The sequence below is a fragment of the Falco punctatus genome (assembly GCF_963210335.1).
Source record: "Falco punctatus genome assembly, chromosome: 8".
Lineage (NCBI taxonomy): Eukaryota > Metazoa > Chordata > Aves > Falconiformes > Falconidae > Falco > Falco punctatus.
In genome coordinates this window covers 54,471,744-54,499,102 of record NC_137588.1, presented here as the reverse complement: position 1 = coordinate 54,499,102, position 27,359 = coordinate 54,471,744, and the positions used below count along the sequence as shown (strand labels likewise).

Genomic DNA, 27,359 nt, shown 5'->3' with positions numbered 1-27,359 from the left:
CAAGGTCAAGACACAGAAGCAAGCAGATGATAGGGTACATTGCAAAGCAGGGTGGCAGCATGGATGCGGAGCGTGCACAGATTAATGTAATTTGTATGAGCCAGACTTTAACATCTTAATTACTCATCTTAAGGTCTCAGTGATTATGTCAATTGATCAAAACCATCAGAAAAATGCCTTCTCAAGGGATAACATGAGCAAGGAGGGAATGCTACATCTTTAAAGGTTAAGTGACTGCGATACCTCCGTGAACTGGAGCCTGAGTCAGCTCATGCTGAATGCAATGCCAGAATCCCACAGCACCCCACTTCTGCCGACGCTGCCTCTTCCTCAGCAAAAAATCATAAATCCATTTCTCTCCCTCTGTTCTTCTTCTCTAGACCTTCAGCCTGAGGATCAGATTGAGAAAAATGGTTTTGCTGAAGTACCCATTACTGGCAGCGTCAACCCAAAACTTACTCAAATGAGCTTGTGCAACCTGCAGCCTGCTCCTAGACATTATCACCCGGCAGATAACGAGGTTGTGTTCGAAATGCTGGTCCTGCTTAAATGCGTGGAGCAGCCCATATCTCCAAATCATTGCCGTGAGTGTTTGCCTGCATCCTTCTTGCAGAGTCCCCAGGGATCCTCTCCTGTAGTAAGAGTACAGAAACGACCCAGCTGAGACTCAGAACAGAATGGCACCTCTGGTGAGCTCTGTGTTGGGGGGATGGCGACCCATGAACTGGCGTGATGTGGGCTCATTTACATCCCTGTGTCTGTGAGGTAGCTGGAGTTTGCTTAAGGTACTTGTATGGAAAAGTATTGGAAATGTTGGTGGGTCAAATGTTTTTGGGAAAACACACGTTCAACTTCCCCTTCATTTACGAACTTACAAAAACACATCTGAAAAAAATGGTGGGTGTTTTCACTGTTTAGATACTTTCATTCCTACCAATATCATTTCAAAATTCCCTTCACCTTTATTTTTGGTTGGTTTTTTTTTCTTTAAGATTTATGCTTGTAAATTCCCAAAGATGCTTCAGCTCTACTACAAAAATTCTATTTTTAGCAGAAGAAATTGTCTTATTCCACCCCTACCACCAACAATTCCTTTTTTCTTGATGGCAGGGGGGAGCTGTTTTTCCAGTGAGCCAAAGCTCCATAATTCACATAGTAATTCTGCTGGCTGCTATAAAAATAGCCACATCTTCCCAGTGGATTAAGCTGTCTTGCACACCAGACTAGCCAGGCCGGACTGCTGCCAAATGCTATATTTACATTTCCAAACTAGAATCTGTTTCTAATACATTTTTATGGGGAGTTTTGACCCTTTATATTTATTGTTAATGAGCTTTCATCTCTATAATAGCCTTTTATCCCAAAGGATCCTGAAGAGTAATTGTAATAACCTGGCATACAAAATATACACAGAAATCAATTTACCCACCATTGAAATGTAGCCATGACTGGAAGGGCTGAGAATAAGCAACCGTTCAGCAGAAAGCTGCGCAACGCTGCCGAGCCGTTCCCATTTGAGTGGCAGGGAGAGCTAATTACCTGCGCTGGCTGTGGTCCAGGTGAGCAGGGTTCACCCACAGGCCTGCAAAGCAGCTTGCAGAGCAGATATTTAGTGAACTGCAAGGGCTCCAGAGCTTGGGTTTGCAGGTTGTCCAAAGGCCGTGGGTAGCTGCACACGTATCCAGCAGGGAGATGGTGCTGGTGGAGCCCACAGCATCAGCCCCTGCAGGCACCCGGTGCCGTTCAGGCAGTGGCTGGGAAGCTGCTGGCACAAGCTGGCCTTGCTGCTGGGCATCACTCCTCTTGCTGCAGCGGACAGTACCTCCCTCGGATTTGCACCGTCTTGCTGCTTAAAGCAACCTGCTGGCATGGACCTGCGGACTCTAAATGCGAGCTGGGCTCGGTGTGACTTCTCAGCCCCACGCAGCACGAGCGTGGCTCTGTTTAATCTCTGTGAAGGGCTAGGACCTCCTTGTCCATTTGCAGCAGGCGAACAGTGGCTTTCAATAAGCCATGCCGATGCAGGAGGGTAGGGGAGCAATAAGTAATAATGTGACCATCAATCACCGATTGCCACGGGCAAGCCTCGGCACGCGAGTCGTCTAAAATGCTGCTGCCCGAGTGGTGTAAATATTTTATTAATGACTGCCTCAGTTTGCAGCGTTTTCATTACTGCTCACACCAGTAGTGCTCACGCTTTGTATTATCAGCAAAGGGAGCCACTGGGCATCTTGTTCCCAGCCCCCCAGCCCCTGGGCTAACGGGGAGTGCTGGCAGCTGCAGCAGCCCCTCTGAGCAGGCGGGAGCCTTCGGCAAAGGGAAGCGATGCATATCCCCAGCAGAAAGGTCCTGCCAATGAACTGTGTAACCTGCCGTTAAGAGGCTTTTCCCTTTCCTCTTGCTCTGGTTTTACCATTCACAGTCTGCCTGCTGCAGGGGAAAAGCCTCTTCAGCGCTTAATCCCACCCAGCCTTTCCCAGTGATGTGCCTTTCGGGCATGCCACTGCGTCTGCCACCTTCCTGTACCGCCATTTACCACGGATTATTTTCCATGATGGAGCAACCCACATCCCATCAAAAGACCCGTCATCCACCCTCCTGAGTAAAGTAACATTCTCAGTCAAAAGGATTTTACCTTTTTTACCCCTCAAATGACACCGGTCCAGGTGAGAAGGAGAGCTGAGTACCCAGGACCCCTGACTTTGCTGGGCACTCATCCAGTGCTTGCAGTGGGATCCCTGGAATGCCCCTGCCACTGCTGGCATTTTAAAAAAGCAAAAGCCAAAGAGACAGAAGGAAAAAGCCTTCCCTTCCCCCGTCCTCTCCTGTAAGTCATTTTCTCTGGCCTATTTTACAGGAACTGAAAATCTATTAGAGGAATAGCTTAATCCGGTTTGACTGTAATAATTAGGGTGCTTTAAAAAACCCTGACTAATCGTATAAAATGTGATTGTAGACAGTTCAGTGCACGACCCTTACACTTATCACTTGAGGTATTACTACAAACCAGAAACAGCTGGCAAGCACGGAGGAGGATACGGGGGGCGGGGAGGGGGGATTCACATGCAAAGGGGCAGAGACTGATCCTTTTCTGATCTCCTAACGGAGGCACTGGCAGCACCTTGAGCTGTCTTTCCAGCAAGGATCCAAGCACCAAGCCACCTCCAAGGCCCTGAGCAGACACCTCAGTTTTCACCGACAACGTGTCCTGCCAGCCACGGGGCCCTGCTGTCAGCACCTCCTTTTCTTACGCTGTTTTTGCAGGCAGTCCAAGAGGATTTGAATCAGCGGTGGAGCGATTCTCCCCAGGGCACGCCGCAGTCAGCAGATGTTTGTAGCAACAATGGGCAGCTTTTCCAAAACAAGACAGTCTGCATTAGTCAAGCAGGATATAGTATTTTAGGGTCATTGGGTTACAACAGAAAAGCAGTGCTTGCTTCTGTGTCTCAGCTGGTAGCAGTCTCTTTTTCTCTTGCTCTTGATCCTTCTCAGGCTCCAACATCCACAATTTCTTCCTTCCCTTCCAAGCCCAGGCTGGGGGCAGCTGTGTTCCCATCATGGCACCACCACACCTTTAGTAAAGCCTTTTTTTTCCCCCATGCAGTCTGCCAGTCATTCCACGGGACTGCTGCTGTTCAGGCTGCCCTTGTCCCCGCACGATGAGCTCATTCATGGGCTGACACTTCTTGTTCATCCCTTCCTACCACTCCAGATAGGACAGACAGTCCAGGCACCCATCCACTGCATGGCTGTCTCAGAACAGAAATCAACTCTTCCAGTCCCAGTGGTCCACAAGCATATTTTGGTGGAGAATTCCAACTGTGAGCCCACTGCAGTAATCTAGTATAATGAAGAAGATTGCCCAAAGGGACTCGTGCTTGAGCAGGGTCAGTCACAGGTGAAGAGCTGGAGCTGACTCAACTTGGCCATCACGTAAATGTTGGGAGAAGCACAGGGAAGGCTCTTCTTGTTCATCGGTACCATTCAGAGCTAAGAGTGAGGCCTCACCCAGACACCAGCTCACAAAAACACTGTTCTGTAGAGCCAGTCAGGAGCTTTAGAGAGATGACAGCCAGGATGAACCCGCACTAGCACCAGTATGCTACTTTAATCAGCATTGAAAACACTGATCAACCTTGAAGAAGGCTTTTACAGACTTAAATAAGATGATGTACTACAATTTCAATTTCTCTCTCTCTTGCTTTCTCTGTTACTGTGATTAAAATACGTGGTCGGTCTTGGAAGCTCTACTGCAGATTGTACAAAAACCCGTAATAACAACATTTATAGTAATGGAACTTGCAGCTGGAGTTGGGTTGTTTGGTTTCTTCCGCTTTCCCATGAGCCTTCCTTGGGACATTTTTTTTCCATTCTGCTCCATACAGATTTTGATCTTTCCTATATTAAATAGGAATGGTTATCCCCACTGACACACTTACCTAACAATAGCTAGAGACTTTTGATTCAAATGATTAGATTCCTGAGTTTTTTAGATTAAAGTAAACGTACGGTTAGAGTAGTATTGGGAAAGTGGCAATAGAAATACCATGGTCAAATTGTCCTGTGACTCAATGCTGCCAAGCAGACTGAATCCTTTTTAATACATTTCAGAAGTTCTCAGTGGTGACCTCTAACACCAGAGTGGTCTCTCTCCTACAGCAGCTCAATTTCACAACTCTGAACACACTTTTTTTTTTTCTTTTTAAGGAAAGCCCTCCAAAGGTTTTTATAAACCATTCTTTAGCTTTTGGGAATGAGCCAATTTAATGCCAGGGTATCGTTCCATTTCGAAGAGTTGAAGGATCTGAGGAAATGCAATCTGCTTTCTGAACAATGTGAGATGAATATAGTTGTGGTTTTGTTAAAAACCAAGCTGCAGAGTTTGGGCACAGAGCTCAACTTTTCCCAAGTTCAGCTGTGGCTCTCAGTTTGTCAGCTGTATTTCCCTGCAGCGCTCGCTTTTCCTAACAGTCCTCTCCTGGAGCCTGAGCCAGCACACGTGAGCACTTGTATCTGGAGTAGATGGCACAGGCGACATTGCTGCCAGCCAAAGTTTCTATCATTTGTTGGCCTTAAAATGGGAAGGGAGAGGAGGTCCCTCCGTAAAGTCAAGAATCACCAATAGATCAGCTTGAGTTTTATTACTGTTTTTCCATTTGCAATTGAAAAGATGGGCAGGAATGAAGGGACTAAACCCCCAGCCATTAAAGGGGAAAGAGCAAGCTGTGAAAATGCCTCCTGAAAGCCAGTCACCTTGGGGTCCCGTGCAAAGGTGCAGGCTCTGCTGCAGCCACACTGGCAGCACCAGGCACCCACACATCACCACCCACCACCTCCCAGCCCACAGCACGAGTCACAAAAAATAAACCTGCTGGAGCCACAGAGACGCTCAGTCACATCTAGCTTTATTTTAATCCCGTCAGAAAAGTTCAAGAATTACACCAAAAAATACTTCAGTCTCTGCTACCTACTGACAAAAAATACACCACAAAATTATAAACTGTTCAGTGGTTTGCTGGAGTTTTGATTATTGGTGGAGGGGGTGGTTTGTACATTTTGGGTGAGAAATGAATTTACAGGTGGCAGGGGCAGGAAGGATATGAAATCAGACAATGGCATTTGGCACTACATTTTTAGCTACACTATACAGTTTTTTTATCATGATGCCTGTTAGGACTGAGGAGTTCTGCCCTCATTTACACCCTCTAGTGTCTATGTATGTGAAATGGAGGGCAAAACTGCCAATGCAGGGGAAGAAGGGACCAGTTCCTAATTTCCATCCCAGTCTAGCCACAAATCTGAAAAAGCAGCCTTAGTCAAATGTGAACCTTGCCTTCCCTGGGCACTCTGCTCCTGCTGCCCAGTCTCACCATGCCTGCGACACTGAGGAGCAGAGCTGCTTTGCAGCACAGCTTGCAACTCTGAAAAAAAAGAAACTTTTTTTTTTTTTTTTTAGTCCCACCAGTCTGCACTAATTGCACAAGCCATTTGTGGGGAGAGGATGTTTTACATTGGCCAGGACTGGATTAAGCCTGGGGTCTGGTCTGTGCTTGCAAGCAGAGATTTGATGGGACCCTTGTACTCTGAAAGCATGCTTAAGCCATCCCTCTCCAATTACCTAGAATGACATTAAATACTGAAGTATCCAAAACTGAAGAAGGGAAGCAGGAGCATCCCATTTCATGGGTGAGGGAAAATTAGGGGCCAAAACGTCAGAGGTTCAGTACTCTTCTATAATGTCACCGCTATTGAGAGGCTCCTCAGTTCATAATGGCATTTGTTTGCCTTTTGGTGACCCTCAGGGAGAGGTCCCAAAAGATAAAGTCTCATGTAAATTGCCAAAGGTCATGCAGGAAATCTGTGCCAGAAGCAGAAGTAAAGCCCCAATCTCCTGACTCCTAGTCCTGTGCTCAGAAGTATAATGCTGTCACTATAGCAGCCTCTGTCTGCTTCCATCCTGCTCCATATCCAACCAGGATTTCAGCCTCAGAGCCCAGCCAAGAACAGCAGCATGGTGGTGGCTCATTAAAAATGCCTAGATATTTCTGGACTTATTTAGGCCACTGCACAGGGGTGCATGTACATGTGTGTTTGCACATGTGTATGTTTGAGGGAGAAGGGGATGCTTGTATTTCTCTATCAGCAAATGAACACTGATACTAGATTCAATTCGACAGCAAAATATCCCCCCCTTGGCAAGCTAAACATCATCACAATGTCTATGTACCAGGTTCTTTCTGCCTTCTCTCTCAAAAAGATTTCAGCTGTTCCTTCACTGCATATTAAGCCTCTCACACAGCTTTCCAGCAATGATAAAACTTTGTGGGATTCTCTTTGCTGCTTTTATCCTCCCTGGTTGTTTATCTAATTTGCTTTTTTTGTTTTTTAATTTCTTTTTCTAACAAATAGTTAAGCAATGATTTAAAAATATTTTTACATCGTAAGGTACAGTCAACATCAAACATGCCTTTGTACAAGAAAGAGCTCGACTCAGTTACAAATCAACGAGAACAATGCACGAAAAGAAATATCCATTAAGATGACTCCTGAACTTGGATTTTATTTATTCCTGTTGTGCTGTTAGCACAGCACCCTCAGCTAGAGCAATGCAGTATAGACATGGTGTTGTCCCCCCACCCTCCCACTTTGCCCATCACCACTCGTTAACTTTAATGACCTTCTGTCTTGGCAGCCTTGGCTTCGTGGTTTACGGATCCTGAAGACAGCCAGGGTGATACGGCCCGGGAGCTGGTCTGCTTGGCCATGCTGTAGTGGCTGATGACGGTGTAGAACCTGCCCCGCGAGTTGGAATCCTGTGCAGAGTAGTACGCGTCCAGCGAGGCCGGGATGCACCGCTTGTGCTGTAAAGGGGAAGAAAGCAAAAGTAAAGAGTGGTCCCATCAGCCTCAGGCTCTTGCTTTAAAGATCTCAGGGTTAGCTGTTTGCATGGATGACGTTTGACTCAGACTTGGTGCAGCGAGAGCATCTGCTGCGCAGCCCCAACTGCCTTTCAGCGCCGTGGGAACGCACAAAGTTTAGAGTTGGGCAGCAGCCTTCGAAACCTGTTGCTATTGGCAACCCTGATTGCAGGCTGATTTCATCCGTGGATGGGAAACGGGGACTGCAAAATGAAGACCTGACTGGTTTGGTACATTACTGGCATGCACAGAGACCAAGGCCCCTTGCTGGAGCCCTAGCAGGGCTGGCTGAGCAGCCGGCTCTTATCACGTGCTGGACTGAAAGCTCGGTACAGCTAAGTCCAGAATTAATCCTCAGACAAGCAGAGGACAGGCAGAGCAGAGTAAGCTGCTTACATGCTGCTCTGTTACAGTGTGTTATCTCTGACCACCTTGGTTGGGGATGGTAGGAAGCGCAGCCCAACTGGCCAGCCCTTGTCAGAGCTTCTTGCCTGTACAGACGCTGCCCATGCATCTCCGCTGTGCTAGTGCAGACACTTGTGTGCTAAAAACTGCACAGATAAAACAATTTGCTTTGCAACAGCTGTAAAAGAGCAATCAAATGGTAACAGATGTCAGACTGGTGGGTATTCACCAGCGTCGAAGTAGCACCAAGGATACAAAGGGCCCCAGGTACAATTATTATTGAATTATGAGATACTCCAACTCCCAGTTCAGTATGATCAGCTGAAATCTGAGTCTAAAGTCTTTACTCTTTTCAGAAGTTCAGGTTGGGATCTGATTCTGAAATTCATGACTCTGTCCTAACCATTTTTGTATGACCTAAGAGAAAAATTCACAATGACTAACGCACCAACATCCTTACTCTATTTTCCAGCCCACAGATTATTCCCAGCATGGTCAAGGCTTCTGTAAGCTTAGGAGTTTACTCACAGTAAGGAGTCAGTGAACTATTTTACAAGCTTTTTTTTTTTTTTTTAAATCTCAACAGTCCGGGAAAATAGTTCTCTGTGAATATTCATTATAAAATCATTGGGCCGTGGGAATTAGCAATTAAAGTTACATGGGTTTGCTCTTGATAGAAGCTCAAAAGCACCTAAATATGAACTGCATGGGCAAATTCAGGTTTCCTTTACAAAGGGCAGATGTGCCAGCACTCTGGGAGTTTGCTTTGCCAGTACGTATGCCAGTAAACCTCAGTTACTTGAATGTGTGGGAAGCAAACATGGGATTCCAGCTGCAATAAATCCATTCACAAATATGAGGGATTGTTCCTGAACATCTGTCTGTAGTGTTCACCAAATGCTAATCCCAACAATTACAGTGTAACAGTAGCTGATGGAGGCAGATGCGAGTCCACATTTCCCATCACACTTTTCCCATTTCAACACATTCTTGCCAAACGTCCTCTTTAGCCTGGTCAAAAAAGCAGACTAGACTGTAACCATGTAGTCAATTAGAGTCTATCGTTATCTCAGGCAATTCATCTGTCTGAAGTTTCTTACCTTATAAACAAATCCATCTGGGCAACTGTGGTCGTAAGTAAAGGCTTTGTATACCACAAGAAACACTATGCAGGCAAGGAATGCAAGAGCCAGACTTATGAGAATAGTGACCTACAAAAGAAGGATAATGTTACTCTACATATGTTAAAATGGCATATGAGCAACCTCATAATTAAATGACTTATAGTAACGGCCATCCTAACAGACTGCAGTCTTCACTCCACTGCGCAGTACTTAACTAAGCATAGTAATTGAATGAATGCTGGATCCAATAGCCCTGAATTCTCACAGTCGCTTCCACCCCCGCCCAGACCTTCAGGAGCGCACATTCCTGCGTTTAACCCCTTGCAAATGTATGGATTTTGCTGAGGTGTTTGGTGTTCCCAGTGGCTTTGTGTTCCCATGCTCTCAGCTGTTCAACCGGCAGCATCAGCTGCTGGCCCAGCAGGACCCGCCAGCAGCCAGAGTCCACATCGAGGTCTAATCCGTGCAGATAAGCTGCCCTGTAACCATGGCGAGATCCTACTTGTCCAACAGCAGAGGCAGGTGAGCAGATAGGAAGAATGAAGCCTTTGTAGCACAGATCCCTTTGCGCCTTCTGGGCAATGCAACAAGGATCATTTGTACCTCAAGCACCTTGCAGAAGGGGCTACGGGAGAAAGGGAATCCTTCTCTATTTATCAAAGCTGTAAAAGGACAATACCCCGACCACTAACAAAACCCAGCATGTAAATCCCACAGCATGTACAAGAGCAGATGCTGTGTTTGAGGTGCCAGACACAATTCCCTCTTTGGGGCTCAAATATTCCCCCTCTCCTCATTCCCAAGCAGGTTACTTTGCTGCACCATCCTGTTTCTTTGCTGTAGCTCCCTTCTCTCCAGCCCTGCCAGGTCCTTCTTAAATATTTCATTCAACAGCAAGTTTCCTGGCCCCATTCAGATGTCTGGACCGAGGCTCTGATCCTTAATTTTAGCTGAGCTGTCCCCTCCCTAAGGACTGTGCATGGGTCCCAAACGTGGTCCCGTTCTCCACCTCCCCAAAGCTTTCTTGGTCCCAGCTGGTAAATCCACAAATGCAGCACAAATGGCTCTGGACTTCTATCGCCTACATTACAGCAACCCATCCTGTCAAGACTGCTGTCTCACACTGATCGGGATTGGCATGAAAAAAATATCATAATCCCTGGGGCTCCAGTGTTACCATGCAAACTGGAGTTCCTAATCAAACGAACTCACTCACAGAGATGATGGGGGTGGGAACAGCAGCAGGGGAAACATTTAATGCTGCTGCATGGCCAGCAGCATGGGGAGGGAGCTGCAGCAGCTCCCCAGCTTGCTTTGCCTCGCTGGGGCTGAGCACCAGCAGCATGCATTTTGCAGGATGTGAGCCTGCATGGGGAAGGGGCTGCAACGCTCCTGTGCCAGGTGAGCCCATGAGCGTTCATGCTGAGGAAGTTCCTACAGCAAAAGTTTGAGGTCAGGGTTTACGGGAGGGATGGCAAACAATGAGGCTTTCTCCTACCCACAGCCTCAGTCTGTTGGCTTCAGAATCCCACTTCCTCATCATGTCACCAGAAGCCAAGCCCAGGGCAGCAGATTTTCCCTGGTCACATCAAAAGCCACCCACTGAGAGAACTGCAATGGCAGGACACAGCAGGGACTGTGTACCTGACCCTGGCTAACGGTCCCACTGTACCAGGCACATGCTTATCCTGCAAAACATGCCCCCATCCCCAGATCAGGGTTGATCCAACTTGTACTAAAAGCAATCACTATCATTTACCGCCCGAGCGAGGGAAAGCCACACATTTTTCAGCTCCCTCTAGTCATTCAGGGTTCATCTGCCCTTTTGTTGTTACAGTCATGTCAGAATCCTCTTTATTTTCTTGCATGGGTGTTCAAGGAAATTGAATAGTAGGTACAGGCAGAAGTTGTTCCTTATCTAATATACAGGAGACTGGTGATGGCAGAAAGTGGGGAAATACAGGGATAATTCCTACAGTATAGAGGACAGGTTTGTCAGGAACAGCAGCTAATAAAGAGCAAGGTGGCCACATCTCAGAATTCACCAATAGAATATTATCAATATAACAATAATATTATGTAATATTAGTACTATTATATCAGAAAAGATATACTAATTGCTTAATATCGGTTCACACTGAAGTTTGCTCTAACTCTCCCCTTTGGTTATCATATCAGCTATAATTCTGAGAACCTGTATGACAGGCAATCCCTGCACAGACTTGAAGGGGCCACTGTAACTACTTGCTGTGCAGGAAAAGACTTCTCACCCTCACCAATCCTGCAGAATGATGCATTGCCTGGTGAGATATATTCCTACACCGCACACAGCACAGTGGGACTATTAGAGAAGCTAAAGCAGCCCTGGCAATGCCACCTGCAGTGCTGGAAGCTCCTGAGCTACAATTTTCGTGGCTGTTTTAAGACAAAAAGAAAGAATGAAGGTAAATCTGCATGCATGGTGTTAAATCCGACCCAGCACATCCAGTTCAGAACTCAGGAAAGAGAGAGGTGTGGAGACTACATCTAGCAGGAGAGATTCATAAGTTCATTGTTAAGTCAGAATATTTTAGAATAAAGCGTAAAAAAGTAAGAAGATTGGGGCTAACAGGTTTTTCCCATGATGAACAGTTCACTGAAGTCCTGACCTGCCTTTTAGAATAACTGCTCATATTAACCTCCTCCTTGGGGCCTAATCTGCTGCAAAACGGGTCAATTAAGCAAAAGGCAGCTGCAGAGGGAGAAGCACTTACTGCTGGATCTCATAAGAGAACATGTGTAAGAGAGTCCCAATGAGCAGGAAAGGTAGCTGGTAGGAAAGGAGTGTGGTGGTATGAATTGCACTAGTCTGACCAAGCAAATATGGGCTCCACCTCCTCTCCATCAAAGTGCACGTGCCTGCAAGTTTGAATAGAAATATTTCAGAGCAGCTTTATGGTAGCCCATGGGTTCCCAACCTAGGGGAGCAATATCCCTTTTCATAGTGCTGAAGTCTCAGTTGGATTCAGGGAGATGGAAAAGGAATTTGCTTTGTTTTCTGCCCCCAAAATAAACTATATTATACCTGAAAAAAAATGAAAAAGGTCACTTTGAAAAAGTATAGTCAAAATGAGAGACTTCCTTGATTAAGTATGCTAACACTCTCTACTTTTTCCAAGAGGAGACCTAGGAAGAAAGACCCCTCTCCACAAAGACCCATCACAACCCAGCTCTGGCAGGCCAATGCAGAAGAGCATTTCTCCCTGCAGAATACATGTCCACCAACTCTTCTTCATTTAAAAGGGGAGCACATTAGGTCTTGTACTTCCTCCAATAATAATTTATATAGTAATACAAAGACAACAATGGCACAAGACCCTTTGAGGTTAGTTTGAGGGCACTAAAGGAAGACATACATCTTGCTCTACCAAAGCCGATGCTTAGAGGGCAGCCCTGGCTAGAAATTCAGAAAATAAGAAATTCTCAGCTCTCCAGTTTGGTTGCTCTGCCCTAAATACAATGTACAATGAAATTAGAAAACTTGCTTGGGTTAGGCTGAAGGAACAAACTTGTGCTCAGGGCAAAGGAAGAGACAAAGGGCAATGAAATTACACTGAATGCCACCTGGGAATGCATGGAGCGTAACTCGGTGAGAAAGTACCTCTTGTTCGTTCCTAAGAAGTGAGAAGCTGCTCATCCTCTAGTCTTCTTTAGTAAATACAACCTGCATCATCAGGGCTAGCAAGAACTGCACACCAGCAGGATGCATGCACCCTGTGCTGATTCCTCCTGCTCTAATGTCTGCCTGGTTCCTTTCTTCCCCTCTGCATCACCGTTTCCTCCATCCCAGAGGGATTCATCAGGGTTGACTGCAGCCAGACAAGAGGCTGTGAAAGGGGAATATCCCTGAACTGTCAGATGTCTCCCTCGCCCGGGATGGCTGTGTCTGTCTTCCCCAAGAGTTGCCACCAAAGTTGCTTTGAAGACTTCCCACTCCAACCAGTTAACATGGACAAGTTCTTCCTTTAGCCTTCAGAAAAAGAAAGAACCAAGCTGTCTGGAGCGAGAATGAATGTCCCTTCTTTTGTTAAATCCCACGTACATGCACAGCTCATGGAAATGACCACCAGTAATGCCACCTGACAGGTTCCTTTCCTCCTGTCTGCCCACTGAGCCCCTAAAAATAATAAATCCCCCTCTGTTCTGTCTCTCTGCTCTGGCAAAATGCTGACACCTAATTCATTACCTTCCAGGAACCGGTCCCTCTGCTGAGCTCTCCCCTCCCTCCAGGGTGTAATTGAGCCCATTCTCACCTCCCTCCTGCGGTTTCATGCACTTGCAAAATTACAGCGTGACACAATATTACACATGATGATACATAGTGTAAAATTGCTCTGGGATGAAATGTCATGTAAGATGTTAAAACCCAGAGGAAAGGGAAGAAACCTCCCCCCCCCCCCCCCCCCCCCGCCCCAGATATTTTGCCATGCCAGAGGTAAGATCTACCTCTCCAGCTATTCCAAGAGCATACAAAGCATCATTAACATTCAAACACCAAAGAATCACAGAGCTGCAATACCTAATAAACCTCCACTTTTTTTTATGATTAACATGAACCTTGGCAGTCTCTAAGCAATATAAACATTCACAGAGGGGAAATAAAATTTAGTGAGCAGATAAAATCGAGAAGTGCTGCAGGCATGAATCTGTCATGTGTGACTGCTGGAGAGGGTAAAAGAAGGGAGGGATTTGCCTGCCCTTTCCCCAAAGTCTTATACGATTCCCATAGGTTCCCTTAAGAAGGGAGTGTCTGCTGGAATGGAGGAGAGAGAGCATCGTTACCACACTAAGAAACTCCCCATCCTCCACAAAACACAGAAAAAGGCCCTTAACATCTCTGAAAGATGATGTCAACCTCACATTAACAGCAGCCCACTTGGCTTGGTCCCTCCCCACCTTTTCCATAGATGAAGTACACGTTGCACTTTCACAACAGCATGGATATAAGAAAGATATATCCTCATCAAGCAACAGGACATCAGCTGACACTAGGTTTTGCTCTAGTGAGGTATCTAATTGCAACGCTGTTCTAGTTAACCTGGCTTTCATGCTGTCCATTGGAGTATCCTTCCTACACTCTTTGATTTCAACAGCTGCCCCTGATTATTTTTTTTTTCATCAAAAATTCCTTTTTGCCCTCTCTATCTACAATGAAAAGCCTTATTTAAAAGCAAACCAGAGAACAATGCCACATCCAAACAGCAGGGCATTCTTTTAATAGGCTTTTCCACTGTAAGGTTTCTACATTTTTATTCCTTATTGTTTTCCTTGGCAAAAATTTGCACCCTTGATTTTCAGAGAGGGTGTACACCCTTCACTGCTCATGGAAGTCAACAAGAGAGGGGAGCTGCTGGTCCCTCCAAAAATCGAGCCTTAGGGGCTCTGACAAGCTGCTGAGCGACAGAGCCTGCAGGTAGCTACACACCAGCACAGGGCTGGCACTGTCACACAAACCCGTGAGGTACTTCAGTGCCTGAGAGTCCTGGGAAACCTGAACTCTCTGGAAATACCCAGGGGGGGAAAAAGGAAGCAGAGAAAGGCAGATCCTGAACAGGGGTTGAAGGGAATACTACTGCACAGAGCCGATATTCATAAGGATGGATTTTCAGACAGTGTAGGTGGGGGAAGGGTCTGTCAGCAGATGGCAGTTCCCTCAAATTTATGCACTGTTTGAACTGAGTTGACAAATATTTCTTTGCCCAGTGGGGACTGGATGCAGACAGCTCTCTATTAGCATGCAGCATCCAGCCTGTGCTGGGGAGTTGTGGGCTGTGTGGTTTTGTTCCCACTTAAGCCACATATTACTTGCATTAGCAGCTGGAGGAACATAACTTACAATCACAGCCCTGGCACCAGGGCTTGTCATTCCACCTTTATGTTTTGTTCTCAGGCTCCACTGATGGTGTCACACACTGTGAGGACTCAGCATAAAAATGGTTAAAATAAAAATTGGATCGGGAAAGAAAATAACATGGGCATTCAAATGCAATGCACTTTGTAGTGAAACACAAAAGAAGGCATCCTACAAAACTGTGAAGCAACGCTTCTTGAAGAAGTAAAGGGTTGTTTTTTCTAACCCAAACCACAGTTCTTCTATGAAATTAATCACAATTAATCTACCAAATTTATTCTGTATAATATGATGAACAGAAGGAGCTCAGTAAGATTCGACAAAGGTAAAGCATTCATATGGAGAGCCCCCACATGGTTTGAAGTAGGGCTTAATAAAAGAAATACAGCCCCCTCTTCTCCCACCGAGTTCCCATATTTGACGGCATGAACCAGTCACTTAGACCTAGATCCATAAAGGCAGTCAGGTGTCTAAATCTCCTTTAGTTTCCTATAGGACACAAGAATCATTAGGCACCTTCTGTAGGCTTAGGTGTCTTCAGAGGGGTAAGAAATTGTCCATTTTGGATTTTCACACATTGCTCTGACACATCTGCCTTCAGGTCACTAAAATGGGTTTCCAAATGGGATGGTCAACTAGCTGGTACGGCACTGCAATCCTTTGCGCTCCACTGCTAAAGCTCAAACCCATCACTGCTCACACTCAGGCAGTAGCATTATCTACTGTCTAAAAATCATTTGGAAAACCACTGTGCTGCCCTCTCTTTGGTGGAAAACAGCTGCATTCGGTCCAGCTTTGGAGGAACTCAGCAAGTATCACCTGGTGTTTGTGGATCAGGCATAAGCCCCAGGTGCCCAGGCACTGGAAATCACCCTCCATTTTCCAACTACGAGGAGCAATTCTCAGGATGCAAACAGATGATGTGATGTCTATCAATCTGTCTGAAGAAAATAGTGCAGAACATCTCTTCTGTTCTCATGCAGCTCTTGTGAGAGGCTAGCAAGCAGGGGGTTTCATCTGTGTGGGTGGCACTTCTTCAATATCAAGCATGATTTTTTTTCTAAAGCTGGCAAATAAATGTTTGACTCTGGACACCTTTCCCAGTGCTCAGGGCATGCAATAGATACACTTATATACACTCAAAATAGGAGTACAGCCAAGAAGATGCCACAACCAGGAAAAGCATTTATGTCTATAGGAAAATCAGCCAGACAAGCAGCACCCAGAGAAGAATTAGTGCTCTCAGAGCGTAGAGTTGTGTGTTAGGAGATCAGTTTAACTCCCAGATAAGGATAATTTATCATGGAAAAATCCCCACAAAGTTCTGCGGTCTTCCTAGTCCTAGCTGTAACGTGAATAAGGGATCTCAGAAGCCAGATGCCTCCGTTCCTGCAGTGCAGCCTCACCCTCTTCACATTCAAGTTGTCAGGAAAGGATGCCACTGCTGATGCCATGTCTGGTTCTGCAAGATACCTTCAATGTTGATGGGTATTGGGAAATACTGTGACCTTTAACAGGCAATTCAGTTGAAGAAATTATCTTGGTTTTAATTTTCTCTTTGTAGAAGAAGACAGACTCTGAATGAGACAAAATTTGTCGTAAACAACATTGGGAGAAATTCTGTCAAGGTTATTTTCACAGAAGGGCATAAGAGCTATGCTTGGATAGGCAACAAGGTTCTTTCCATAGTCCATGGCAATGCCATTACACCTGGAGACTTATTAATCCATTGACAACCTAGTTAACTTGCATGCAAGAAAAAAATATGATAAAATCATCAATCCATTTGCCACAGGGCCAGTCCCTGAGGTCTTGCCGCTCAGCAGAACAGTTTCAGCTGTTAAGGGCATCTCAGTAGATGTTCATACACTCATCATGTCATTACAGGGATTTCTGCTTGACAGTGAAAAATTCAGGAGGGTCATTTTTTTCTCCTTCATCTCATAACTTCTTTCAGCTGATAATTAGATTGACAACATTAGATCTTGACATGAAAACTACAGCTAAAGTGAAAGACTCAGGAGCACTTCCGAGCTCTTGGATCCAGCTGTCTATCCTGGCTGCGTCCCACCTGTATGCCAGGATGAAATCCAAGTGTGAACCACCCCATCATTTGAATCCAGGTTGCTACTGTAAGAAAGCTCAGGCATGTAGGCAGGGAGGGAGCCACGGGCTGACAGGATACAGAGGGATCGACCAAGGCAATAAGGGGTCAGAAATACCCTCCAGGAAGAGCTGCTCCACCGTTCCGACTCAGACAGAGAAAAGCTGCGGTGCATTGCCCAGCACCCTGTTATACAGCTGGATCCTTTCTGCAGGTAATGATTTGGCTGCACTCCAAAAATGGCATTTCACTCCAGATTGTTAAGAATCTTTTTGCAATAAGTTGCTGATTTTGCTGATTTTATGGCAACAGCTTAGCCTCTGAAATTTTGAAAGGCTAACTGAAAAAAAGCGACACAATTGGGTCTTCACATTTGCTTAGTATGGTTCAAGATGTAGGATTTGTCCTTTACTATTACAGCACAGCTTTATTCCAGATGGTGTGCAGATTCCTAAGTAACATCTCTTAGGAGATGCTTTATAAGAGGGAAACGTCCTTCATCATGTATCTAAATCCTCCAAACCACGGGAAAATACTCAGTGCTGCATGGCTTCTTACAGGAAGCTTAAGGGATTGGGGGTTTTGTTCCTTTATCTTAGAATTCATAATTGTAAACCAGCTTGGCCCCAGTTCTCCTAAGAACACTGAACGCTGCCCATGAGGACAGTATAATCTTGAGGTCCAAAAACATCTCACGTTTACTTCAGTATTTCATGGGTTCCTTTCAGACCACACAGCCCAGCAACCAAAGTCCAAAAGACACACAGAGCAGAGCAAAGGGAGGGTCATTTCTCCAACTGCCCTAAAGCTCCCGAAGTATGCACCTGAAACAGCACTAGCTGTCTGCCACCCAGTTTGCTATCCCAGCCATGTCCCCCTTGCCTCGACCCATCCCTGCGTACACTGCCCCACCACAACTAAACCAGTGAACCTCCCCCAAGTTTGCAAACCTTAAAAAAAAAAAATTCTCTCTTCCAAGATGACTACATACCCACCAGCAATTCCTCTGCTCTGCGCCTCATAATGCTGCAAGTGCAGCACAAGTGTAGAACAAGAACACCGTGTTTCTAAGCAATTTGTCAAATAATTAAATTATGCACACAATAACTAGCTGGCTCAATTATATTAGCCAGTCTCCATCATGTAATATAATTTCTAGTGGCTGTTTAGGCACTAATAGCCTCAGATCCTTTTAACTGTGTCTGGTGCCAGCTGCGGTCTGCATGATGTCTCTCTGTGCCAAGTCAAACCCCTTGAATGGAAAATTCACGGCTCAGTTTCCAAGCCCCCATTCCTTATGGAAGTTCTAAAATGCCATTTTCAATAAGGATGCTTCCAACATTGAATAGTGCAGAATTTTCACTTAGGTAAATAAAAAGCTCCGTTTGGTTTGCTTTTTCTTTTTCTGCCATTTAATGCCATAAAAAGAATCCTTCATCAGAATAGGCTGGTATATTGAGATGCTATAATACTGTTTCTAGGAATACCAAATAAATACATGGACTTTTTGGCAGACCATAAAGGTATTTAAAGGTCTTTTCCCCCACCTCCTACAAGAATATCTTCTTCCTTTTTCAAATATCGTAAGCCTTCCCTTCTAATTTCTGTGACTCTGCTGCCTTCAAAAGAAGAGAAGCAAACCCCCAAAATTACACAAGCGTGATGACTCAGGAACACCGCTTATAAAGGTGCTTTGTTTACCAAACCCATGGTCCTAATAATGCCTGACAAACCATCTCATGAGCTGAGCAACGCTGGAAGGGGCTTCCTTCCAAATCGCTAATTTGAGACTGGTTTTCTATTAGTGGTGCTGCAGCGGACAGATACGTCACCTCCCCAACCAACGCCGCATCAGTGACATGCTGCTATGTCCCACTGCACTGTGCAAAGCTTGGCTGTGACCCTTCCTCCGGTCACTTCACATGGGACATGGCAATGGATGCCTCAGCTCATCGAGGCCCCTCTTTAAATGCATTAACACGCATACAAGATATATCAAGTCATCAGTAAAACGTCTCCTTGCCTACCTTCTGCCTGCCAAGATGCCTCTGAAGAGTCTCACACATGCAGATCCTCCCCCTCTCCCTGCTTCCCTCACATTGGATTTGGTGCAGGGAAAGCATTAGGAGCCCTGAGCAAGAACGGGTTCAGGGATCAGCACACGGCAGCACTCCTGGGAAATGCAGGTTGTGTTGCTTGTTCTGCTGGTGGCTTTCTTTGACACCTGAGGCACACTCGGGCCCAGCTCCACATCTTACTCCCCACTGCTACTCACAGACACTCCAGCAAGATCCACCCAAAGCTGCAAGCATCTAAGTCCCCAAAAGCTTGGCTTTTTCTGGGCAAAACCACCCATCAACATCATTCCACGGCCAAGGATCAGGCTGGTTCTAGGGAAAAGCTGAGGTCTGTTTGCTTTATGGAATTACCTTCTTTCAAAGGCAGGGCAATTTTCAAAGCAAACCTTTCAGACTTGGGTATTGATGTACTGGACTAAGGCACAAAATGGTATTCCTCCAGGCATGGTTTTTCATGTATTTGCTTTTCTCATCACTTTATTGTATTTTGATTTTACTTATGACACTACCATTTTCTTCATCAGCCAGCAACAACAGAAGACTGGATTTAAAAATGCCCAGAACAATTTAAGCTCTTTATATGCCAGGGCACATGATAACTTTCTCCTACCACTTCCCAGTCCCATGGACTTCTTAGATAAAATGAAATCAAAGGTTAAGCTTGCACAAATTAAAACACCTTTGTTCAGTGCACTCTTGTGGTTAAAAAAAATAATCAGTTGGAAGTTCGTTCCTTCAAGAAGGTCAACATATTCACATGATTTCAGCACCTATGTCTACTATCATGGGTCAGGAAATCCAGTTAATAATATGACAGCACTCATGGTCCAGTGCACCCATCTCTCTCAGAAAACTTACTCTTATTATGTGGGTGCTTCATATGAGGACGAAGTGATGACTTGGCGAGCAAAGTGTCCCCTGGGTAACTTAAGAATTAAAAGGCTTTCCATTTTAAATTAGAAATGTGAAGCTTTATTGCTGCAAATGACTTACAAAAGCTACTCTTTTAAAAACAAACAACGAAAATGAATAATCTAGCTGATTATGGTGCCTTCAAAGGCGTGAGGCCAGTTCCATTAGCTGTGGATCTGACCCAACAGGCTTAATACATCTGCAAGTACTAACAAGAGGGAGCTCAGGTCTGTTTAACATTCAGTCAGAAGCCTGTGCTGCTTTATAAATACAGAGAATGAAACATTATATGGAAAAAAAAATGTACCAGTGAAGCATTTCACTTCCCTGATTATTATTTTTTTTTTTAGCATTCTGTGGTTTGGCTACAAGAAAATGCACTTCACGACAGTCAATAAACTTTGCCTTGGCTTCAGTCAGCTGAAAACTCTTTCCTCCTCCATCCCATTCGGTCCCTTTTGCTACATTAGCCAAACTATCATTAGGCATATTTCATTCCACCTCAAACGATGACAAGAAAATTACCCAACAAATAAGGTTTACTGTGGAGTGGCAGAGGTACCAGAATGAAACATACATTGTGCTGTTGAAGACAAAGATGCAGTGTAAGAAATCATTCAGGCTAAGTGGAAACCGCAATTACATTTTGTAATTAGCAGGATGGGTATCACCATGCAGATGCTTATGAAAGTCTTCAAGCATTTTATTCCAAAGCAAAGGGTCGGTTGAGGTTTCTGCTCTTTCATCCGCCAGTGTATCATGGTTTAGAGAATTTATTCAGCAGGTCTACCCCACAAACCCTTAGGCATGTGAATATTCTCTGTGACTTCCAATTTTAGACATTTTCTACATAGCAATTAACTTTCTTCTTCTCTCCAAAAATCAATTAAAGGAAAAAAATAACCCTGAACTAATCTCTGCAGCTGATTACACTGTCAGTGCTCACAGATGGCAAAAATAAAATATATTTCAGATGTTTTTTCTGACTTTGCAAAAGAGAATGTGTCTGTGTTTCTGTAAAAAAGAATATAAACCAAGAATACACTTTAAGGAACGATCCACTTCCTATAAAAGCCATGGTGGTTTTCTTGTGCTTTGCTAGGTGGTCCCTAAGCCAGTCATATAGAGCATTCTAATTAAATCAAAATACACTTTCCTTGTGTGTGTTTTAGACGTGGAAATTCTTCCTGGCTTTACCTTGTTGGGACCTAGCCTGTACCAGAAAGCCAGGTATTAGCTGGGAACACCTAAAAAAACACTCAGACTTTTACCCAAACAGAGGAAACCTTGTGGGGTTTATACTACCATACCTGGTGATGTGATCAGAAATATCTGTTTTCTGGCAGCTGAGCCAAAAATCCACATTTGGTTCATCCTCACAACTCTGAATTGTCAACCAATGATCACAAATGGCTCCATCAATCGACCTCCACGCAAGCTGTGAGGCCAACGGGGACAGATATGACCTATCCTCTTCTCTTACCTTTACAGCCAGAGGAGGAGAAGAGTGATTTCTGAGCTCAGGCAGAAGGACGATGAGCGACATCTCTCCTGCCCTTTCACACACACCACAGGTGAGTCTGAATCCATGCACATGCTAGTTTGTAAGTAGACGCAAGACCAGGTGGGGCTGGGAAGTGGATTTTTGAGAAAGGAGATATTGTGACCCTCTGCACTGCAATGGAAAATATTCAACCTCTGAAGACAAGACAAAGCTTGGGCTCCAAAGACAAGTCACTCCATCACTGTCTGGAGAAGACTTAGGTGCAGCCAGAGCTGCCTGACACCCCTGCCAGAAGAACATGCCCACCGCATCTGAGCCCACTGGGAGATGAGATTGCCTGATGATAGTTGAGAATTCCCAAAGGGAGTCAAAGCCTTCAAATCAGTCCCTGGAGACTGAAATCAACCCCTTCATACTGACACGTCCCCCTAAGCCCCTGTTTGAATGCAAGGCTCAACAGGAGACCACCGTACCGTCGCCGATGCCGGTGCCAGCACCACAAAACGCCTGAATGCTATTGCCACTGCTCCTCTGTGCCTGCCACCTTCCTCTGCTTTGTCCCTTGCTCTCCAAAATCACACCGCTCATCCAAGTGCTGTGCAGCTTGGAAACAACATCTCAGCCACATTAGCAATTATTACTGAAGTGAGAAAAATCTCTGTGTATTAGAGCATGTTCCCTCCCTGGAGCACCACTCGCATTAGTCAGTGTAATGGGATCTTTCAGCAGCCACTCTGCATCTTCCAGATAACTGATGCCATGTGGCAGTTGCCATGGTAACATTGTTATTGTTAGTATTAAAAAGCAGTAAGGAAAACTGTCCTGCTCACACTCAGAGGAGTCCTTTCTGTGAGTTACTCCTGCCCTGTGGTACCTTAACAATTAAAGGAATCTTTAAATTTATTTAGCTATTGAATGGGCACAATGAAAAGCCCCATGCCATTTTTCTGGGATTCATTCCTCTGCAGGTTAGAGGAAGAACTGTCAGCATAAAGCAAGAGACTACAGGTGAAAGCAGAACATCTATGGAGAAATTTGCAGGAACCATGGCATGGAAGGGGAGTTTGGAAAGGGGGAGCAGGGGGAGCTGAATGAGAGGAATGCCACATTTGGGGCTGGGGGGGTGTGCAGCAAAGCAAGGGAGAGTTGCCACCTACACAGCTGCAAGGGTTATGTGCCCTTTAAAAACAAGGGCAGGGTGGGCTGGTAGATAAGTATATGCATTCAGGGAAATGAGGTGTTTCTCAGAGCTACGCTCACGGTGCAGACATTTGGCGGTGCAGAGGCCACACAGCAAGTCTCTGCATGCCACTGTACAAGACATCTTGCGCTCGCATCTCAACGGATCTTACCTGCAGAAACAAAGGGACCGAGACCTGCTCCTCACCTTCCTCCACAGGCATAAAAACCTGGGACTTTCCTTCCTTCTGAATCGCAATGCCTGTCACAGGAGGATCCCTCCACTACAAGATCTAGCTGAATACCCTAGGGATTCAATGGGTCACATTCTAGTGATGGAAGCAGAGGAAGCATCTTCCATTTCAGCAAAGCTGCTAATAACAGGAAATCAAACCCTGGCCCTGGCCCAGAAAAATCTTTCTTAATTAGGAGCCAAGCATTTCCGATACTGGCTTGTTTTTTATAATAAACAATTACTGCATCAGTGTCTGCTTTGTAGGGTGTGGCTGGAGACAAAACCGATTTTGTTCTTTCACATTAGGTCAGAGGAAAATAATTGTTTCAGTATGAGCATTTCAATAACTGAAATACTTGAATGGGTTCCACTATATTTTAAGAACCTGATGAAAAGTGTGGCCAATAATTACATCCACTGGTTACTGGATCTGCATGTATCAGAACAGTTTTAGGGTGGAGGGAGAAGAGAGCTGATCTAATAAGAAATACAGTCATTGCATACTCCACAGGAATGGATTACACAGCCAGTGACTCTGAAGATGGATCTTGCCAACTTGTAGCAAAACGAGTGAAGCTCCCAGTCTTCTTCGGTGAAGTAATGATCAATACTTACAGATGATTTTTCCAGGTAGATAAACTGCTCATAAGAAAACATCTTACATACCTCACTTACTCCCCCATATGCCCACTCCTAACTTGTTCTGTTAAAGACAAGTACATAGTTTAATTATTCCAACCCTGAAAGACCGGTAACTGCAACTTTCTTAAGAAAATGATCCATGAAAAGGAAAGAACTGTGGAAGACATGAGAAGTCAGATAACTATGGTAGGCAACTATCACCCAACTAATTGTCATTAAATCCCTGTCTCCCTGAAAAGGCAGTAGTTAATAGCTCGTGGCACTTAGCGATAACAGAGGTCAAACTCGTTGCATGTGAACTTACTTGTGTCATAAAGACAGCGATTGGCACAAAACCAGTAACCGGCAGGCAGTTACGTGTGTCAACCCAACACTCCGCGTTGTGCACCTACACTGAAAGACCCCTCCAGTATCTTTCCTGGTGCTATTTGGAGATAAAAAAATCTGGGCAAACTCAAGAGCTAGCACAGCTTTACCTGTGCTCACTGTGTGTGACTGGATAAAGCACAAAATTCATCAGCAGCTATTCTCCAGCTTGTTTCATCTTAAGCAGGGTCGTGATGTCTTGAAAAGAAGGTTCAGCTAAGTGACTGTCAAGAAAGTGGATAGAAGCCCACTCTTCACCTTATAAATGCTTCTGGTTGTTCTCTGTGTTATCTGGACTGATTGGAAGACAAAAGGAGTCACTGGAAACCCTGTCCTCCAGAAGTAACAAGCTTCATTCAATGGATAACCTGCTTGAAAAGCAAAAGAGCATTTGATCTCATTTCAGTACTGATAAAAAGAAGTAAGGGCAGAAACTCATGGGAATGATGATACTCACATATAAGAGACTGTTCTTAAAAGCTGTAACATAGGATATCACTGGCAAAAAGAAGTAGTAAGCCCTGCCTCAAATGCAACAGGTTAGATCTGTTGTCCCGCACAGGAACATCACACCTGCAGACTTTTTCTAATGCACCTCGGTGTCACCACTGGATGCCAAAGCACGGTAACTTGAGCTACCTTCAAAGCATGCAAAATGGAAGGCAAACACCAGACACCATTCCCCTCCAGACTGAGAAACCTCGGTATACATCATTACTGCAAAATAAGATCTTTGCAGTTCAAAAACATCCTAGAGGGACACACTCCAAAGGTATAAACAGTCTGGAGGAGGCAAGGTCTATAAAATCACTGCCAGTCAGCTTAGCAAAAACGTTGTCATTGCTCCTCTGTGAAGGAGTAAAATGATAAAAAAAATTATTTTATGTACGGATGGCTCAACGATAATGCCATTTTAACATCATTTTCTTGTAACCCATCTACACACAAGTATTTAAACAGCTGTTATAAAGTATGTATGGGGTGACTCACCCAGCTGAAGAATAAGCCTAATTGGTCAGACTTCCAGGACACTGTGTGCTGAGCTATAGAGAATCATAATCTCATCTATTAGGAGATGTGACAAGTTGCAGAAGCTATCTAAAATTCCTGGAAGAGGTAGTGTGAAATAAGAACCGTTGCCTAGGGACAGTCTCTTCTTTACAATAATTAAAGAGCTCAGATCTGTGCTATTCTGGATGGATGAAAAATATGCATGCATAAGCTTAAATTCTGGCTTTGGCTTACTCATGCGAGAAAGTTGTCTAATAATTCATTAGCCTCTTCAATAAAAGATGCCCAAAAGGCAGAATAAAGGGCATCTGTGGATTTGACTGTCATGTTCATATGGTCCCAAAATTTCCCCCAGAGATCCTGCTCTTCTGTATAATGCAACTACATGACTCAGAAAAAAAACCCAAGAACCCGGGAAGAGTTTCCTTCTTCCCTGAGAACATTCTCTCTCATACCAAGTGACCAGAAGTAGAGAGGAAAGAAAAGCACTTCACAGACTGAAACAGAAATGTTAAAACCCCCTCCAGAGAGGTTATTAGTGGGTGGGGAGCACAGTCATAAATATGGAGTCCAGCAGCATTTTTTCACACACACATTAATTATATTCACTTTGCCGTATTTCTGTTTGAATTGCTGATAATGCTACCATTTGGGTGAAAAATAAAATACAAGGTGTCTTACTCTATATTCACCAGTAGCAGACAGGATAGGATCTCTGGGCTATTTTCACACCCTCTTACTGTCCTTTCTCTTTCCCCAATGTACAGGTACCATGTGCTGAGATGTATTGCTCCTCACACACAGACTAGTAGAGCTGTAGTAGCAAAATGGCTCCCTACGAAAACCCTTGAACTCAGGCATTGCTGTGGACTCACACTAGTTGTACAGGCATTTCCCATACAGCTCTCACACATTTGGCGTGCACTAAACCAAAGTTTAGTTTAAACATCCAAGTCTACCCTTGGATGGACTATTGGCCTTTCCCTCCATCATTTCTTTTGCAGAAATCCAGGGGATTATTTACGTGCTTCTACCAGTGTGTAGCTACCAACAGCCCAGTTCAAGTATAGAGGAATACTTCAATTTTAATCAACATGTTAACAATAAGATGTGGATGATATTTCCAACACATCACATACTGGAAGGCTATAGCATAGCATATAGAATAGCAATCAGCCAGCAAAAGAAAACACAATGATCTCATTTATATTATCTTTTTTTAAGCTTTTAAAAGTGTAGCCAAACTGAGATAATAAAAATTAAGTATTTACTATGATTTCTTCTTACAAAAAACAAATGTAAAATGATTTCATCAGTACCAGATAATAGGCCTGCTTATAACCAGAGGGCAGTATTTTTAATAACTTCACTAAAAATATGCACTGGTACAAAAATGTAGTGCAATAAAAAAAAAGTACAAAAGGTAATGAAATATTACCTATTATCTCAGCTCATTTTTGTCAGGAAATAATACTACAAACTTAATACGATAAATGGAAGCCTTATGAAAAGCAGGCAGGGAGAGGCTTATAGTCTTATCCAGTATTAGACGAGAGGCTGAGTGATTAATAAGTTGACATTGAAGAGCAGAGAATGGAAATCATATGGACTTTGGGGAAAGGAAATAGCTTAAAAATGAAACTGTCATGCTGCCAGGCTGCCTAGGAAGAGGCACAGCTCCCACAGCCAGCCCCAGCGTGCCGCAAAGGGGAAGGCAGCTTAAACCTCTGTCGGTCCATGCACGCGGCTGGAGCCCCCAGCAGCACTTGAAGAATGGGAAAAACAAGGTATTCTATAGAAGGAATAGATGAAACGAGATTTATCCATAGCAGTGGATGAGCTATACATCTAACTTATGAGCCTCCTGCACACACAGTGTGTAAGGCTGACCTGCTCTCGATTGCCTTTTTAAATAGCAAGGCCAGATCTTTTGACAGGATTGAAACTTTGTCTTACACTGACCTTAACGCCGTTCAGGGCTGCAAGATTAAGTTTTAAATAGCCAGTGAAACACCACTACTTACAATATCAACAATGCCATTTATTGAGGGTCACAAGCCAAAACATCACTTCCAGGAGGCACTACACTTATTGGTGTTTCTCAGGCACATTGTGTCTGCTTCTGGTCTGTGTATCGCTCACCCTGAAAAACCTCTGCTGCAGTTTCCAAGGCTGGGGTTTTAACTGTGGCTAATTCGTTTACGTTAAACAGAGTATTATATATATATATATATATATATAAAATATAAAATAAGTATAAAAATAAGATGTTTACTAGTGGTACCAATGGAGAGTCACTGTTGGTGGTAAACAGATGCTACACATGCAATAAGATCAGTAAAGAATTCAACCAAAAGCAACAGCCTGTAAGCCCCTGGCGAGCTGTTTAGATCAAAACATGTGATGTCCACTTAAAAAAACCCCAAGAATCTATAAACACTTATTCACAGACTTCTTAAGAATAAATTATGGTTGTAAATATCCTGGATAA

At 44.4% G+C, this 27,359-nt stretch overlaps 1 protein-coding gene across 2 annotated transcripts in view; it reads right to left on the bottom strand.

The window, feature by feature from the left end:
- Positions 1-5,384: 5,384 nt before the first annotated feature.
- The window catches only part of NSG2 (neuronal vesicle trafficking associated 2), a 54,628-nt gene continuing 32,653 nt past the window's right edge, over positions 5,385-27,359 (bottom strand). For both annotated transcript variants that reach the window (XM_080398564.1, XM_080398565.1), the window contains exons 4-5: positions 8,924-9,034; positions 5,385-7,361 (exon numbers count right to left, since the gene is read on the bottom strand). In XM_080398564.1, the coding sequence (XP_080254690.1) occupies positions 7,170-7,361; positions 8,924-9,034 (303 nt within the window). In that variant the 3' untranslated portion in view covers positions 5,385-7,169. The remainder of the gene's footprint in view (positions 7,362-8,923; positions 9,035-27,359) is intronic.